General features: G+C 40.9%; 1 protein-coding gene across 3 annotated transcripts in view; it reads left to right on the top strand.

Moving 5' to 3' along the window:
* The window catches only part of epb41l2 (erythrocyte membrane protein band 4.1 like 2), a 51432-nt gene that overhangs the window by 17086 nt on the left and 15477 nt on the right, over positions 1-18869 (top strand). For 2 of the 3 annotated variants that reach the window (XM_062437603.1, XM_062437604.1), the window contains exons 1-11: positions 2919-3118; positions 6128-6232; positions 6375-6417; positions 10329-10404; positions 11586-11682; positions 11793-11917; positions 12096-12183; positions 14123-14275; positions 14585-14682; positions 15195-15367; positions 16532-16617. In XM_062437603.1, coding sequence (XP_062293587.1) covers positions 3056-3118; positions 6128-6232; positions 6375-6417; positions 10329-10404; positions 11586-11682; positions 11793-11917; positions 12096-12183; positions 14123-14275; positions 14585-14682; positions 15195-15367; positions 16532-16617 — 1107 coding nt within the window. In that variant the 5' untranslated portion in view covers positions 2919-3055. Of the gene's footprint in view, positions 1-1053; positions 1284-1404; positions 1613-2873; positions 3119-6127; positions 6233-6374; positions 6418-10328; positions 10405-11585; positions 11683-11792; positions 11918-12095; positions 12184-14122; positions 14276-14584; positions 14683-15194; positions 15368-16531; positions 16618-18869 lie in introns of those variants that run through there. The other variant, XM_062437605.1, reaches the window with a different exon arrangement.

Genomic DNA, 18869 nt, shown 5'->3' with positions numbered 1-18869 from the left:
GACATGCGTCCAAGTCGAGAGCTAATGTTTCAAACAGCTATGAGCTCATGTGTTCACAGCTGTGAGCCAACATTTATATATTGAATTTTTTCTACTAAACTAATTTTGCAGCTTGTACACCTTTAACTCCTTAAATGACATGACTAAACTACATCACACTATATATTGATTAGCGTTTATATTTTCAGACATATTTTCTTAAGTTGCCAGTTTGTTTTGCTCAATGGAAAGGAAACATTCATCTCTAGAAGATGTGAAGAAGATAGAAACCATGTGGCTCATTTATAAAAGATACTGCAGACTAAAATCCAAGTTTATATTGGTGCCAAAAATTTGTGGGACAGCCTTATTTCTCTCCACCTGTCCGTGATATCCCAACAGCCATAACAAACTGTTATTTAAAGTATGTTTTGGCATATCCTCTTAAAATTATAATCTAATGGAATGAACAATAGTAAATCAGTAAATGTAACCCTAAATGACATTTAGTCATAATTAGGGTTCGTCCATCGGCGATGGCTGTCAGGCATCGCCGATGCAGTTGAGCTGGTTGAGTTGATATACAATGTGCTTGTAACTTGTGTTAAATATCATAAATATGTCCGTGCCATTAAAGTAGTTATGTTTATATGTTATGTTTTTCAGTTGATTACCTGTTTAAGTACTAAAAGAAAAGCATGTGTGGAGTTGCTAATGAAGAGAAATAAACACGTGAAAAAGACAGAGATTGAGTGTCGGAGCTGAGTGTGACACTGTTTCGCCGGTCAAACACACCCCGTGCGGTGGGATTTGTTAGTTTAACACAGTTAGGTTAATAAAAACCGTACAGTGACTATAAATGCAGCGCGTGCGAGAGCAAAGCTCTGTGTTGCCGCTTATTAGATCGACCCCCCCCCCGCCGATGCCATCGGCCATCACGATGTTTTGCTTTGAAGATCGTCCAAATCCTGGACATCGCCCAACCCTAGTCATAATATACTTATATATAAAAACGTGTCAATATGTGATACTTGTTAAAAATCAAATCTGTTGCTCTCCTTTCTCACTCTGCAGGTTGACGGGTCACAATGACAACAGAAGTAGGCTCTGAGACCGAGGTGAAGGAGAAAGCGGAAGAGTCAGCTGCTCAGTCGGACCAGTCGGAGAAGACCACAGAAGAGAACCAGGAAGTTGCCAACGCTGAGGGAGAGGAGAAAGATAAAGAGAAGGAAAAGGAGAAAGACGGCAAAGGAATCTCTCGATATCTGCCAACATGGCTTAAGAAGCAGAAGTCTCAAAGCCAGGTTTGTGTGTGTGCAGGAATAATGTTTCATCAAATTCACATGAATAATAAGAAGTAGTAAATATTGACTTTAAACTGTTCCGATCATATCAAAACACTTTTTTCCCCCCTGACCCATGAAGACCTCGCCGACCAAGGAGGTCCCATCCACAGAGGAGGCATTAAGCAAGGTGACAAAGGACGAGGAGGTGCCTGCCCCAGAAGTGAACGGTCACGCAGAGGAAGTGGAAGAGAAGGAGGAGGTCAAGTCGGAGCAAGTGAAGGAAAAAGAAGTAGAATCTCATTCCAACGCTAGTGCTGACACTGAGGTACTGTCCTTATTATCTCCTCGTCTCGCTGTTAGTTGGTCTGCTGTTCATCAGTTCAGTCAACACAAGGAGAAAACCTGGCAGCCCAATAAATTAGTGTGCAGGCCTTCTAAAGGAACCCAGTACTCTCTGGTATTGTGTATGATGTACAAGGAATGATAGGACCAGTCAGGTTCTGTGGAGAATAGCACTGTACTTTGTAACATTATACATGGGTCTAATGGTTTTCTTGTGTTTAAAGGAATGGTTTGACATTTTGGGAAATAAATCAATTTGCCCACTTGTTGAGAGTTACAGGAAAAGAGCTTCATATGTAAAACATTAGAGTGGTATCACAATGTTTTTACATATGAAACTCTTTTCCTGTAACTCTCAATAAAAGGGGGGAGTTAGTTAGCTTAGCGTAGCATGAAAACTGGAAGCAAGTGAAAAAAGCCAGCACTGGCTCTGTTCAAAGGTAAACATCTGAAGCACAAACTGACACATGTTATCTTGGTTTAATAAATACAAAAAAGTGTAAAAATTACAAGCTGTGGCTCTACAGGAGGCTATGTGCTGGAACCATTTCTTGGCCGGGTGCAGTGACCTGCTGGAGTCTTTGAAATGTACAGAAAAATCCAGTTACATCTACTGTTGACATTGCAGAGTCTGAAGTTGCTATGCAGAGGTTTTCATTTCATGTGAATGTTACGCAGTGCAGCTAGTCATTTACAGTAGTACACACAGCGGTTAAACCACTGCCAAACCCAACAGTGAACATATGAAAAGTAGTTTGCCAAAACAGCTTTCTACCTTTGTTAGTCAGCCACACACAGTATTGTTCTGTACCCACACTTGATTAAGCTTTTCTTTTTTCTTTTTTTTTACAAAAACAAGAAACAGAGATGATGAGATGTTGTTACATAATTTAAGTCTTTTTCACAATACTCAAACAATGTAAAATGCTCAGCCAAGAAAGAAACACACACACACATGCGCGCGCGCACACACGCACACACACAAACTGTTCCTCCCAGTGATCACATTAAGCTACCCAGGCCCACCCAGTGACATCAACATTTCAGTAATCAGGCCAAAAGAAACGCCTGCACTGTATAAGAACAAATTCAGACTAGAAGGGGAAACACTAAGAGTGATAGAGAGAAAAGTGTTTTCCACGCTCTTTTCATGACTTTGATCGTGACTTTTGTTTGACAAGCACTGAAGTTTTTACTTGTGAGCCACAATAGGGAAATTTGCTTTGACTTTTTTGTTTTATGGGTTTTTCTTCTTTCCTCCCTCAGCCTGCAAGGAAGAGAAGGTGGAAGAGAGCACTGAGAAAAGTCTCGAAGGGACCAAGTCAACAGCTGTGGGTGAAGGAGCAGAGGAGGAGAAGGAGCAGGGAGGAGAGGCTGCGGAGGAAGCAGAGGGAGAAGGCCAAACCTCCATTTTCCAGTCTCCCCTCCGTTTGGTGAGGAAGACCAAGATGAAGCTGGTGGTGTGTCACGTGACCCTCCTGGACGGGACAGATTTCACCTGTGAGGTGGAGGTGAGACTTAAGCCATGCACAATGCAGGTTCTGCAGATTCTGATGGTTTTTAATATGTAACATAAAGGTCTTACAAGGATTTCGATGACACTCCAACACCAATGAAGGACGGGCGTGTTCTGACACTTTAGAAGTAACCATCCTACAATTTCTTCACATGTTTTTAGATAAGAAATAAATACTCTTAAGAGGACAGAGGTTAGTTCTGTTCTGATCACATGAAATCAAACCAATGTGTTATGGATAATGTGTACAAAATTGCAGAAATGCGATAGAACATGGAGAATGTATTCATGGTGCAAGATAAAATAGCCTCTATAACCATCTGCATTTCTGTATTTGACATGACAGCTTTCATTTCCCGAAAAAGAGTTTGCTAAGTGTACAAAATTCATGCATGTTAATGGGAAAATCGGCAAGTTCATGTCTGTTGAATTTTCAACTGACACACAGTCCGTTTTATGTTCCTTTGCTATTCATGTAGGCCACACGTGAGTGCCAGGTTGTCAATGATGTAATCGCTAATATGATCAGATCTGGTGCGTGTCCGTGTGCATGAATGTGGGGCTATTTAACTTTCTGACTCAAAGTGCAGTTATGGCAGAAGCACCCGCTCACATTGTTTTGGGCGTGGCTTAGGGGATCAATGTAGAGCAAAGCAGAGCACGCTGCAGGGGCTTGTCTGGTGACCATGACACACACACACACACACAGAAACATGGCAGATTATGGGGGTCGCACCAGATTAGTTTTCAGCATCTGCTACTTCCTAAACAAGCACGTGCCCAAGACACCCCCCCCCCCCCCCCCCCCCCTCACCTACACACAATAAAACATATAGATACTTACAACATCACATGTCCTCCACATGTACTACACAGGCTCTACTGTAACAATTAATTATGAATGTCATTGCAAAAATCGGTTGTAATGGAAACTATTCTAATAAAAAAACAAGTATTTTGTTTTTTGATTAGAAGAATTAATAATTGAATGAAAATGGTCTCTTGACTGCTATTTTATTTATTAGTTTAATCTTATAGTTTATTTCCATGTGTGTTTTTCTCATTATCAACATGGTTCGTGCTTAAAAAAAGCGTTTTCCCAAGTAGCATGCACATTTTAGCAATACCCTTCTTCACATTCCCATACTCGCTTGCATTCAATGGAAAGCTGCCCAGAATAACCACTGTGCCTGGATCAAGAGCTCCTCGACAGAATAGCGAGCATTTTCTAGAGATTTGAACCGGCAACTTCACCGCCACAGACCTGAATCCCCCTAATCTAAAGTGTGCCAACGCCCCACAGCATGCCTATGCGTGTCTCCCGTGGTTTGAACACAGTGGCAGCTTTGTCTCGCAAAAGATAACGCTGATACTGCAGCAAACTGCTATTGTCCTGAACTCACACACACACTCACATCCATCCATCCATCCCTCCCTCCACACACTGGCATAGTTAGGTCGGGAGAGGGAGAGATGCACAATGCATTCCAGAGATTACATTTTTTGTTTTGCCCAACAGGCCTCCAACACACGCAATACCCCACACACACACACACACACACACACACACACACACACACACACACACACACACACACACACACACACAGCTTATTCTTCAATCATCCATCTATCCTGTTTATTAATTAATTATTAATTCCAATGTAATACACATTTTTAGTACATATTTTATTAGTATTTAGAGCCTTGGCCAGACATTTTCTGGCTCTCTTTAATGGTAGTTTCAAAGGAGAGTCTTAGTGTCACATGGTCTTAATGCTGTTTCTAAGAATTTCATTAGTATCGGTTTCAGCAGGATTTGAGTGTCACACGGTTTAAGCGCGGTTTCATAGAATTTCCTTCGGTTTCAATCAGACATGAGTTAAGTAGTATTTGCAAATATTAGGCTCAACTTCGACACACAGAGCTGCATATCCCGCCTATTTATACACAGAAGAGCAAGATTCAGATAAACATTTTATCTGTAGAGCTCCTGTGTGGGGTTTTATTTCTCTTCAGTGTGCAGTTTGGATTTGAGGCTCATTCAGCTTTATAAGTAATTTATGTCCAGAAATTTGTGGATGAAAGTTTTCCTTTTGTCAGTTGATCATCCAGAAATCTGGAACTGTCTGCAGACAATTGTCTTTAGGGTAATGCCTTGCTTGGAGGCACTCTGGCACAGGCACAAACACACTGAAAGGTCACATTCTTACATTCTTTGGGCGTTCAGAAAGCAACTAAACTGTGAGTGCGTGTATGCGGCGCATGCGTTTTGACCAAGTATAGGAAAATACCGCAAATGTTTTCAGCTGTCTCAGGACAAGAAGAAAAATGCGGTCTTTCATCCTCTTTGCTTCCACTTTGACCACGCTCCCTGTCCCTGTCTGCAAGTCTGTCTGCGTAACACACTCTCAGTTGCTGTGGGTGTATGTGTGTGTGCGTGTCTATGTCTGCAAGCCACTTAGACTGAGACAGTGCTGACTAACTGAAAAGAAATGAATATTATTTCATTATTTCTCATCTTTTTTCCCCCCTTATTTTCCATCCTCTCACGTCTGACCTTCTGCCCGTTTAAAGGCCGCCGTTGTATGTGCGTGTGTACATGCGCTCTCTCGTGCACGCATCCATGGATGTGTGCTAAATGTCATTGTCATAGTTCACTGTGGAGGATTTTATGACCATTGCTCCCATTGGACTTATGGAGGAATGTGTCGCCCAGAGACTGATGGAGAGAGGGAAAGAAAGAAAGCAAGATAATTATTAAGCAAATGTGGAAGAAACAGAGATGTGTTGATAAAGTCGATCAGATAGGAAGTGAAGCCCACCTTTATATGTCTCACTAGACCTTTAAAAAAACAGGAAGCCATATTCATCATATTTATGTTTCTGTACATTGCATCGTAGCTTTTGATATTGTTTTTCCAGTAAATGAATGAATTGAACATATTAATTTTAAAGTTTGTGACTGAATCTTTCTTCTTTTTCTTACTGTGTCTCCCAATAGAAACGTGCAAAGGGCCAGTACTTATTCTTTAAGATATGTGAGCATCTTAATCTAATGGAAAAAGACTACTTTGGTCTATCATACATTGACAACCATGAACAGAAGGTATGTACAGTATACACACATACACACGATGTCAAACAAATCACTAATGTACACATTTAGAAACTGCAGATGTGGACATCTGCATCGTGTCTCACACTGTTAACTGACTTTTTGCTATGTGCCTCTCTTCCTCTTGCTCCAGTGTTGGTTGGATCCCACTAAGGAAATCAAAAGACAGATACGCAGTAAGTTTTACTCTTCAGATCACAATCTTGCTTTCTCTGGAATCTGACTCAAAGATATGCACAATCCATCCATCTTTCTCCTTTAGTCTGCCTCCACAGTTAAACATAAGGTGTTTCACATGATACAGGGACGAAAGGCAATGAATAAAATATAGATATTGAATTAATAACAGGGTGCAAGTGTTCCCTAGGTTAAATGAAAACAGACCGCATCACAATTAAGTCAAACAAAGCCAGAGACATTTGAAACCAAACAACAGCAGTCAGACAGAGAGGAAGAGGTTACCAAGGTGTAATCACTCTCCTTCATTATTTATCAATCTCTTTTACTAACTATTCTTCATCTATAAATTACCCTTTCTTTCTTTAATTTATTGAGGATTCAGTTAGAATTCTGTTTGTGTTTTGTTATTAGGATGTCTTGCATCATCATCTTTTGAGGATTTTCTTTAGGATTTCTGAGCAATATACTTTTTACTGGCTTACTGTTGTGATGTTAAAATCTGTTACTGTACATAAACATCTCTTCTCTTGCTGTTTATTTCCCGCCTCTCACTTTTTTTTTTCTCTTTTTTTTCAAACATGTTCTTTAAAAGGCAGCCTAAAAGTTGCAATTTTAAGAGGCGGGCTTAGTAAAAACATATCATTTTGGCTCGTGAAGTGTTATTTTAGAATTAGTGTATGTAAGGTTGGGTGTGTGTGGATGTGTGGCGAGCGTGCATGCCTGTGTTTTAGTGGCTGTGTCTTTGTGTGTGCCTGTGGTTCACGGCTGAGGGGTGTGCATCTGTCACTGTGTACATGCTTGTGTGTGTGTAAATGTTTATAGTGAGAGAGACGGACTGTGTTACCATGTAGGTCTCCGTTCGTGTGAGCTGGATACCTCTGTGTGTGTTTATGTGTACAGACATAGTACCCCACAAATGACAGGTTGGACACCATCTAAGCCACCATCAGTCTACACGCGGCCATCACGACTCTACATCACTACATGCTAGGTGGGAGCACAACATGAACCTTTTATGGGTCTTTGAATCATTTTGGAAAGAGCTGCTACATTTATTTTTAAAGTCTTACTGGAGCGGCCTGTAATATAAAGTAGACATCAAAAATAGAGTTGTCGTAAAGGTCAGCTGTAAGAAATAATGTAATTGACTCAATCAACATCTGAAAAGGTTACTGTGAACAAAGCTGTGTGGGGAAAGCTGTGTCCGTGGCATCGTGGTTTGAGAGTAGAACACGCAAGTAAACTACATTTAAGGTAGCAAAATGAGGCAAATCTGCTCAGAAAAGAAGTTAATACAAAAAACTGATCGAGTATTCATCCCAGACGATGCTAATGAGCTGCAGAACTTATAGTTCAGTTGCTAGAAAGTCAGGAAAATGTATCAGCCCAAGAGGAGATATCAGAAGAATAAAGTGGAAAAAGCTGGGACAGAAAATTTACTTCAAGTAGCTGCAGTATGTGATATCAGAATTGGACCGAGAGCCAATGACAATGAAACTTAATCCCCCAAAAAAGCAGTTTTCTGGACTCAAATCCACAGTAAAAATTAAGCATGAATAAAAATTCAGCCTTGCAATGAAACTGCCAGTCTTCGAGACCAAAGTAAGCACCGCTTAAAGTAAAACCTTTATCTAAGCAAGTGAGCATCTTCTTAGATTTCACTTTGGCAGATAACAAGAACAAGATTTCGTCTCGCTCTCAAAGCCAGACTAAATGTCAGCGGAGGCCAAACAGATAAGCCGAGTCTGGTTTTTAGTAGAATCAGTCAAGCCTGCATACTGCCTTTTATTTAATGTTAAACAGCGGCACTTATGTGTTTACATAATCAAACTAACCTGTATAGTGTCACTGTCTAACAGTGCTGATACCGTTAATGCTCTATCATTGTACATTTGCAGCCAATTCAATCTCTATGATGAAAAGTAACAGCATCTGCCTTTGCTAAACAATAGGATTACAAGGTTGAGTTTTATGATTTATGGCCAAACCAAACAAATCACTACTTCATGTAAATGTACCCCCGCCCCCCAATACTTTTAAAGGAATAAGTCACTTATTAAATTCAATTTAACTTTATTTATACCTTTTTTAAGGGTTGCCACTCAGATCAACAGATACACACACATTTGATAAGAAAAAAGAAAAAACGTTAATCACAAAGCTTAAAAAATAAAAGCGTAACTAAAAAGATATGTATAAATGTGGATTTGTTAATAAACACAAGGAAAGGCTACAAGCTTTAGGTACCATAGGTGGAAAAATACAGGGAAGTTAAGAGAAAGTGATAATATGGAGGTGGAGGGAGGGGAAGAGTTGGGTGAAGCTGGGGAAGTGAGGGGATAGAGTGTGTGTGTGTGTGTGTGTGTGTGTGTGTGTGTGTGTGTGTGTGTGTGTGTGTGTGTGTGTGTGTGTGTGTGTGTGTGTGTGTGTGTGTGTGTGTGTGTGTGTGTGTGTGTGTGTGTGTGTGTGTGTGTGTGTGTGTGTGTGTGTGTGTGTGTGTGTGTGTGTACATTCTATGCGTTGGAGAGAGGATTGATGGGCGGCACGTGGTTGTGCAGAAATATCGAGCGGTCACAAGAGACTCCTAAAGCACTTAGAGTTCCCACATGCAAACACAATCTCACTCTCAGACACTCATATATGTATACCCACTCATACAATTCTCACACTTGCGCGCACACACACACTCGTTTGTCTATATGTCCTAGTGAGGACACTTTTTGACATAATGCATTCCCTAGCCCCTTACCCTGACTTTAACCATCACAACTAAATGCTTAAATCCCAAAGCCTCACCCTAAACGGAACCCAATTCTAATCTTAACCTTAAAACCAAGTCCCTCAAAAATGTCGTCACAACACAAAAATGTCCTCACAACGCTGGTTTTCAATTGAAATTGGTTCTCTCAAAGATAGAAAGACATGCAGACACACACACACACACACACACACACACACACACACACACACACACACACACACACACACACACACACACACACACACACACAGAGGCATGCACTGAAGAAGTGACAAAAATGGAATCAGTGAAGAGATATGTCAGCATGAAATGATGAATTAATGCTTGACTTGTTTTTCACTTCATGTGTTGCATCTTTTCCATCATGTTTCTTTTTTTCTTTTTTTTCAGTTAGTTGCAGTGAGAGAGTGTCATTGTTGAGTTACAGCACAGGATTTCACAGCGTCCGCCAAGGCTCTGTGTCAGTGTGTGCATGTATGTGGGGATTTATCGTTGTGTGTGTGTGTGTGTTTGTGTGTGCATACGTGGATGTCTGTATGACCTTAGCGTAGGAAATGGTCTCGATGTGATGTCAGCTTTTCCCGGATGGAATTTTCCAGATGAAATGATCTCTCCATCTTATATTGAGCATGTGAGTGTGTTGTCGGGTGGAGCCACGGCAACACAGAATATAGAGAAGATGGCAGGCATGGCAAAATGGCCTGCATGGGGAATGAGAAAAGGAAATTGGAGCCAAATTGTGATTGATATTAAATTAATGGCCAGCAGTGATACAATGATGAGGTTAGTTGATATTGCTGGTGGTGACTGTGACTTTGTTTCTGACCACGATAAAGATTATAGTTTGGTATTTGGTGAAGCTAGAATGAGATTACGCAATACCAGATATGCGGTGTATTTGTGTGTGTATGCCTGCGTGCAAAATGTATCAGGCTTAGTGCCGTCTAAAAGCCTGTTCTGCCTTAGTTGCCCCCTCTCATACCCGCTTTTCTTGCTCTCTGTCTCTCAAAAACACACCCAGATGAAGGAGATGGGCAGAGGGATGGATGGAATTGGACAATCAGATAGATAGATGGATAAAAATGCAAACGTTAAACTGCTGATACACGTTTGATTTTGCTGTATTGTAAATCTTTCTTTCTGTAGGTAACAACTGGCAGTTTGCATTCAACGTGAAGTTCTACCCTCCTGACCCCTCACTGCTCACTGAAGACATAACTAGGTACAAAAAACACACACACACATGTGCACACGTGCACACACACACGTATCATGCTAAAAATGTATCAATGTTTACTTAAAATAAAAAGTTGCATGTTGATTTGCATCTTTTCTGTCTAAATAAGATACCAGTACTTCCCGGTGAGTCCTACAATACACAGCGAAAGTTACAAACATTTATGCATTTGTATTTATACATATGCACACACACACACACACACACACACACACACACACACACACACACACACACACACACACACACACACACACACACACACACACACACACACATAATGGGCATGCTCCAAGAACAGGCATTTAAGGTGAAGTGTATGTCTAATGGAGCGGACAGCTTCTGTGATTGTTGCGGCTAAAGGCTAATCTAGGACATACAAGCGCACTCATTAACAAGCATACACTCACTCAGACATGTACCAACTGACCTGCATTGACAGGCTGCATTACTGCTATTTCTAGTCCAACTGCAGGTGTGCACTTGTTAAGTTTCAATAGACAGGTTAAATGCTTCAATAGACAGGTTAAATGCTTCAATAGTAAATTTTTGTTTTCCAAAAGCTTGTATATTTATATAAATGTATAACTAATCATATTGAAAGATACATTACAATATTATTCTGGTGCCCACTGATGAGATGTCTCGAACAGGATGAGTGAGGCTTAAGCCTCCATGTCTACGTGACTTAGACAATTTATAGTAGCCAGGATGATACAATGCATGTAGCAGCACCCTGAGGCTACACTCTGAGGTGAACTCGCCATTCACACAGGAGCCCCATTCAGATAATGAATTCATCCGCAAAGGTGTACTGAAGAGGGAAGCTTACTTCACTAACTGCTTGTGTTGTTATGCAGCTCGGTACATCATGTTGAGGATTAGATATAAGGTTGTCCCAACTAACAAACAGTGTACCAGCATACTAAGCAAATTCTATGACAAACACAGCATCAACAAAGACATTTAATCCCCACCAGCTCACCCTGTGCTCGGGCCTCCTAGGTGGAGAGGCAAAGTGACTCTACGGATCGCTTTATTATTATCATGAACAATGAAACCGGTTCCAGTTAAAAGAAAGGCTGAGAGTGAGTGTTTTTCTTGTTGTGGTTAGATTTGAACTTTAACACAGTCCTCTTTTTTCTGTTTCACTCTCTTTTCTATAGGTATCTGTTGTGTCTTCAGCTCCGCGAAGATGTGGCATCCGGCCGTCTGCCTTGCTCATTTGTCACTCACGCTCTGCTGGGGTCATACACATTGCAGGTACAGTGTGTGTGGATACGAGCTGTCATGTCTGTGTGACTGTGTCTCTTTCTCCGCTCATGTGTCATGTGTATATATGTATGAATTGGCTGTCTCCTGTTGGTCCACAGGCAGAATTTGGTGACTATGAACCTGACCAGCCCCGGCCTCTGGACTACATCAGTCAGGTGACCTTTGCGCCCAATCAGAACAAAGAGATGGAAGAGAAGATTCTCGAACTCCACAAGTCTCACAGGTTAGTGAGTGCAGGGTCATGTAGTCAAAAGTAGTCAGAGAGTTCTCAGTGCACCATTTGAGAGGTATTTTTTTAGTTATATTTGTATCACCCTGAACATTATTGTAATGTGATTTACTCCTATTCGTTGTTTTTATCTGAAGGTTTTTGCATTCATTTTGGCTTTCTTTGGTTTTAGGGGATTGACACCAGCACAGGCTGATACCCAGTTTCTAGAAAATGCCAAGAAATTGTCCATGTATGGGGTTGACCTGCACCATGCTAAGGTATGAATGAAATCTCATATCCTCTCTTCTCCATTGTTGTTTACATCTGGGGAATTAGCACAGTTTCTTTGATGTGGGAAGAGCATGCCTGCATGTTGTGTCATTGTATATGTGTGTATGTGTGTGTGTGTGTCAGCTGTACAAACACTAAGGGAGGCCGTTACCATGGGAACAGCCAGCCTCTCTCACTGGGATAACAGGTCATCTGCAGAATGCAGTGCATGTTTCCATGTTCGTCTGACTATGTTTGTGTGTCTTCGTGCAAAACAGGCAGAAAAAATGGAGTAAATATGCATGAGAGAAAGGGATAGAGGCAGTCTTTAAATAGAAAGAGGACATAAAGAAGACAAAGAAACGCGGTATAGACGTTAGGTAAGAGTGAGATGGGGACATATCTTTCAAAGAGAGAACGAAGCAAGTCCCCTTTAAGGGCACGCTCCACTTGCTTGCAACAGAGAGAACCAGGGGAAAAGATGAGGGCAACAGAGAGAGCGTTTTCAAACATTGAAAGTCTTTTTATAGAATACCAAACTTGTGGGAATTCAAGGAGCAGAGTTATTTCAGTCCCTGCACAGATCATTTGTTGTACAAGTTTCATAACCCCTTTGACCACAAAGAAACCCAAATACTCATATTCAAATACTTTATGTCAAATTTTAAGATCTCACATCATTTATCATTTACCCTGTGAGGCAGCTGGTTTCGCAAGATCACTCAAGAATCCATCTTGTCAGGCTTTAAGTTAAATCCTATGAGGAACTAGTGGCAGCTACACGCGTGGTTTTAAGAGCTGAGTTGAGAATTGACTGCTGGTTCGATAACAACAATGGCGACTGCTAAAGAGGTTATTGTAGATGCTGCAGTTATATAGTACATTGCATCAGTTATATCAGAAATGGAGTGTATTTAACTACATAGTTTGTGACACTCTATTGCTTGCTAGCTTTCAAAGGTCCTCACATGGTGGTTTGGTGTTATGTTTCTTCTTTGGCGCTCTCATCATTTATCTTTTTTTTAATGAAAGTTTTGCATCATTTTCATCATTTTTGCCAAATGTAAAGAACATTTTGTGTTGGTAATTAATGCCATTTTTTGATGTCAATGACTCAGAATTCAAAAAATCAACATCTTATTTCTGGATTCACCTTGTGGCAATACATTCAACAATACTACATGGAGAAATGTGTTTTCCAGTGGCATGATAGCAAGAAAGCAGACAGATCGTGTAAAAAAAAAAAAGAGAAAAAAAAGATGAACCATTCCTGCAATCTTTGTATAATAATATTCAGTATATGAAGAGCCTGGAACAGACTTATTAAAATCATTAGCATTACTTTCACAACTAAGACACACATTTCCAGAGCGACTGACTCTGTGATAGTGATTGCAAATAATCTCAACATCAAACACCAAATGCTTCTTGCTGGAGTCACTGAAGAGTCTTTGTTCACTCACTGAAACCACAGAAAGGAAATGGGAATACGTTTTCCCGCTCCATCCATTCAGTCAGTGTGCACACAGCCAAAGTGCTAAAAATGTATCTGTAGCAGCAGCACAGAGATCGATGGCCGGTTAATAGCACAGCAAGGCCATGTGACGCATGTCCCATTATCAACATATTGCATCGTCCATTAGTCCAACAGATTTTCCTGTGTTGATTCACCACTGTAATCAATATCCCCCCCTCTCTCACCATTACCAGATGGCCTTGGACTTAAAAGCTTTGTTAGTGAGTTAGTCTGTCAACTAACTATGTTACAGTTGTATTGAATGAGAGTGTTTGTTTGTTTGTGTGTGTGGTAATTGAGTTTCTGTCAACCATAAGCAGACTTCTTTAGAGATCAATCATTGATTTAGACAAACAGTCGTCACATACAAATGTTTTAAATAGGTTAAAGAACTATTTCATAATGAAACCGATTTTATTTGACTGTCATAGGATTCTGAAGGTGTGGACATCATGCTCGGTGTGTGTGCCAACGGCCTCTTGGTCTACAAAGACAGACTTCGGATAAACCGTTTTGCTTGGCCTAAAATACTCAAGATTTCGTACAAGAGGAACAACTTCTACATTAAGATCAGACCAGGAGAGGTATGTTTCCACGCATAGACACACACACACAAAAGTTGTCCCATGTCACTTCTGGGACGTCCTGGAGACTTACTGTAACCCTAAGCATCAACACTAATTGCCTAACCCTAACCCTTCCCTAAACCACTGACCCAAAAAACAGCATTTTACCAATTGGGGACACAGCTTTTGTCCCCAATTGGCCTATTGGTTTTGAGTCTGAAACTTGTCTCTGAATGTAGCCTTTCACAGTCCCACATACAGGCTAACACTACACTTCACACTTTGTTTTTGCCGATTAAAATGTTCTCATGTGTTTCGCCTTCACAGACGGAGCAGTTTGAGAGCTCTGTGGGATTCAAACTCCAGAATCATCGATCTGCCAAAAGGCTGTGGAAAGTCTGTGTGGAGAATCACAGTTTCTTCAGGTAGAAACACACTGTATACTGTACATGGACACAGATTTGAGAGATTTTTCAATCTGGTGTGAAGGGTATCAAAGCAGATTTCGTTCAGTGAAGTAATGCGTGGTTTATCAGGCTTAATGGGGGGCGAGGTCTCTTGCCAGAAAACAAATTGAGATAATGTATCTTGTTGTTGTTAAACAAGATTGATGCCTGGGGCAACATACACACACACACACACACACACACACACACACACACACACACACAAGGATAAACCATGTCCCCAGCATTGCTGTGTTTGAAGTTGCTGCAAGTTTGTGCTTTGTCTGTCTTTGTGTGTGTGTAAGAAAGAGAAAGGAATAAGCTTTAATATCCTGTTGAAGGAGGAGATCCCTGGAAATGTTTTTGCCTGTGTTGCACATGCTGTATACTGTAAATGTTGCATTTTATTGCATATGTTATTGCATATGTTGCCGAACTCTCCATCTTCCTGATTTCTCTCCATCTCTCTCCCTTCTTCTTTCTCTCTGTAGGTTAAATGCACCAGAACCTCCTACCAAGGCCCGCTTTTTGACTTTGGGCTCTAAGTTCCGTTATAGCGGACGAACCCAGGCCCAGACCCGCCTGGCCAGCACCCTCATAGACCGACCTGCACCCGCTTTTGAACGCACCTCATCAAAACGCATCAGCCGCAGTCTAGATGGAGGTAACACACACACACACACACACAAAAGAATGGATTGCACAGGGTTGTGTGTGTTTGGATGTAAAATGCTCAGTGTCTGACCAGATACAGGAAATAGCTGCAGCATATGTTTCCTGTCACACAGAGAAGGAGAAAGAAAGAGATGAAAAACAAGAATGTGATGTGTATCTAATAGAAAGAAATTGAGAGTGCAGCTGCAGTAGCTATAATTTATTCTTCTGGTGTCATTAGCACATGACAGACAACAAAATGGAAAACTGAAGCATGGATTACAATGTGTTTTGGCATCCTTTAATAGCTTGGATTAATATCTTCTTAATGTCTACAAAATATGCTCTATGATTTTTACAGATGAGCCATTTTCAAAAAAAATATTTATTTTATTGTGTTTGGAAAACTGAACACATGGTTTTTTGTGGTTTTGCAGCTCACAGCTGTGTCACGTTTTCTCTTTATATTACATCGCCCCCTTCTGGACGCATTATTTCACTGCAATCCAACATCCCTGTTAAGTCACTGCTGTTATCACTTAAATACTTTATACTTTATATCTCTAATTCTGTCTATTTTACTATACTTCTACTTCACTGTGTGTGAGAAGGGAAGTTAAACTTGAGTTTTTACGTCATGTGACAGTGACGTTAAATTATTTAATAGAATACAGGAGTCAGTTGCACTGAATTGATTTACAGCTGCAACAAGTGATCAATTGATTAATCAATTGTCAGAAAATAAATCTGCACCTCTTTAAAATAAAATCATACCATTTTCAAGGAAAAATGCTCACCATTTTCAGGTTCCAGGGATGATTTGCTGTTTTTCTTTGTCATTTCTTAAGGTTTTGCACTGTTGGTCATCACTGTGGCCTTTAAAAAACTGTACATTTTGTTGTATTTTTTAAAAAACATTTCATAGACCAATCCATTAATCAAGAAAATAATCTGCACATAAATAGATAATAAAAATAATTATTAGTTGCAGTACTAGATTGATTTGACAGTTGGCTCCATGTGTAGCAAATTACTGATTAATATAACTTGAATGGGTAAAATGGGTACCTGCTGTATATGTCAGTGAATGACTTCAGCAGTTTTTACTGTGTGTTCATTTGTTGACAACTTAGGTTTGATTAATTTATTCTGTGTGTTCGTTTGTTTTCCTCAGCACCGATGATCAGCATAACAGAGGCCGGCAGGGACACAGCTGAGAACGGACGTGATCCCCACCTGGAGCTCCACTCTGACTCTAAGGTGTGTGTGTGTGTATCATGTGTGGATAGTGGATACATATATATATGTGTGTGTGTACAGGAAAAAAGAGGGTATATAAGTGTTAGAGCTTTTTGTCTGTTTATTGTCATAATGTATGAAGTCCATATTGTCCCATGGGAACTGTTTATGTCTTTTGTGTCAAAGAGAGACAGACAGCATAAAAATCAACATGTTTCTAGCTGAGACATTAACTTTGGGTCATCATCATGTCTGTTATATTTTAGGCTGTCACTGTTACATGTAGACGATGAGATTGCTATCCTTTCATTTCTGTTTTCACAGGACTCTTTAGATACTAAACTTTGCCTCCAGTAGGTGGACCACAACAAGAAACCTTTGTCCCGTTAATCTGTGTATATGTGTGTGACTGAGAGGGGGATACAAACAAGACTCAGAACGTCTTGATTTAATTCTTACTTGAAAAATGTGATTGTGTTAAGTTAAGCAGTTTTCCGTGGATTTTATCATAAGCAACTACAGCTAGTGTTTACTGTAGCCTGTCAGGTTTACGCAGTCTGATGTGACGTTGACTCTACATCTTCTGGCGTGACTCTGCTGTCCTATATAAAAGATTTGCGTCCAATCCTCGGAGTGTTCCCACTTCTAAGTCAAAACAGTCTTTAATTAGCACTGTAGTATATATATATATAGGCTATTACTGTATGTGATGCATGCCTCCTCTTTCACCTCCCTTTCCTCACTGTCTCCTCCTTACCCGCGCTTATACCCCAGCACTGTGGAACTGACACCCTGTTGACACTGTTTCTGCACACTACTGTACTCTGCACTAAGCTCTACCCTGCTATGTTCACTTTTTAACCTAATGTGCTGTGTTGTTGTGGTTCGCTGACTAATGTTATGTCTCTTTCCCTCCCTCTTTTTTCCTTCACACGCTTCCCCTATTGTTTTTGTCACTCCCCTCTCGCTTGCTGTTATTTTTGACATCATTTCACCAAAAAATGAAATGATTTCTTCTTCTTTTTTTACGCACATTGCGTCGTCTCTTGGGTTTTTGTAAATGTATTTTACTTCTTTCACGCTTGCTCCTACGCTGTGTGGTTCTCTCCTTTTTCGCACCTTCCTGCTGTTTTTTTCCTTTTATGTTGTTATCTTCTACTTCTTTTCCTATATATTTTTCTCTCCTTCAATCCTCCTCCATCAGTCAATCTTCATGTTTCCTCTCTCTTTCTCCTCGTCATCCTCACTCTCCTCCATCCCCCCTTCCCTCGACTCCATCTCCGAGTTCGACCACGGCCTGTCAGACATCTCCGAAGACGACGACCTTAACGACGAAACGGCCGCCTCGCACTCTCCATGGGCCCTTTCCTCAAACAGCTCCCCCCCTCTCTCGAATCAGCAGTCGGCTGATCTCGAACACCTCCCACAAAACCATCCATCCTCTTCCCCAATCACAAGCTGCTCCCACACATACAGCTCAGAGCTTTTGGGTGTGGAGGAGGCTGAAACCAGAGCAAAGACTCCACTAGCAAAGTTGTGGGGCTGGTTTTCTCACAGTGGTGTGGTCAAATATATTTCTTTCATCCTGTGTTTTTTCTCCATGTTTGGAAGGAATGGGCAAAGGTGGCAACCCACAAAGCTACTTTTGGCATTTACAAAGAAACTTAGCATTTTTACCTCCACTGTGTTCAAGCTCATTTCCAAATCAGCTGGAAAATTAAAGTCTTTTACTGTCAAAGCCCCCATATTTATGATTTCCAACATGGCTGTGTCAAGAATATGTCAAATTGTTAACAGTTTGACATTAAAATTGAGCAATTTTTTTGCATTCTTCACCCACTATCTGCCTACTAAATTCACTAGCTTGGTGCTAACACGACCACACTTGCCCTCAGTCTACTCTCTTGCCTATCTTCCAGTTGTCTCTTCCTTTACCTCTCTCTCTTCTCCACCCTTTCCTGTCCAAACTCTCTCCTCCTGCTCTCGAGCTAACCTAAGTGCATCAGTACACCGCTACCTCTTGAATCCTTCTCCTTTGTTCCTTCCATGCCTGTTAGTCATCTTCCTATTTGTTGTGATGCTGACAGCAAGCCAGTCTTTGGTCTTGGCTCTGATTTTAGCCACACCCCTTGGCCTGACCCTGTATTATCTGGAGAACACCGTCTCCAGCCAGCGAAAAGCAGTTCTGCCAATGTTTGTCAGTGAAAGGCTGAACGAGGATCAGTCCGGCTCTGGTATTAACAAACATTCCCGTCTCACTCCGACACATACAC

This window comes from Scomber scombrus, chromosome 17 (assembly GCF_963691925.1).
Source record: "Scomber scombrus chromosome 17, fScoSco1.1, whole genome shotgun sequence".
In the NCBI taxonomy this organism is placed as follows: domain Eukaryota; kingdom Metazoa; phylum Chordata; class Actinopteri; order Scombriformes; family Scombridae; genus Scomber; species Scomber scombrus.
This window is presented reverse-complemented; position numbering and strand designations above follow the sequence as displayed.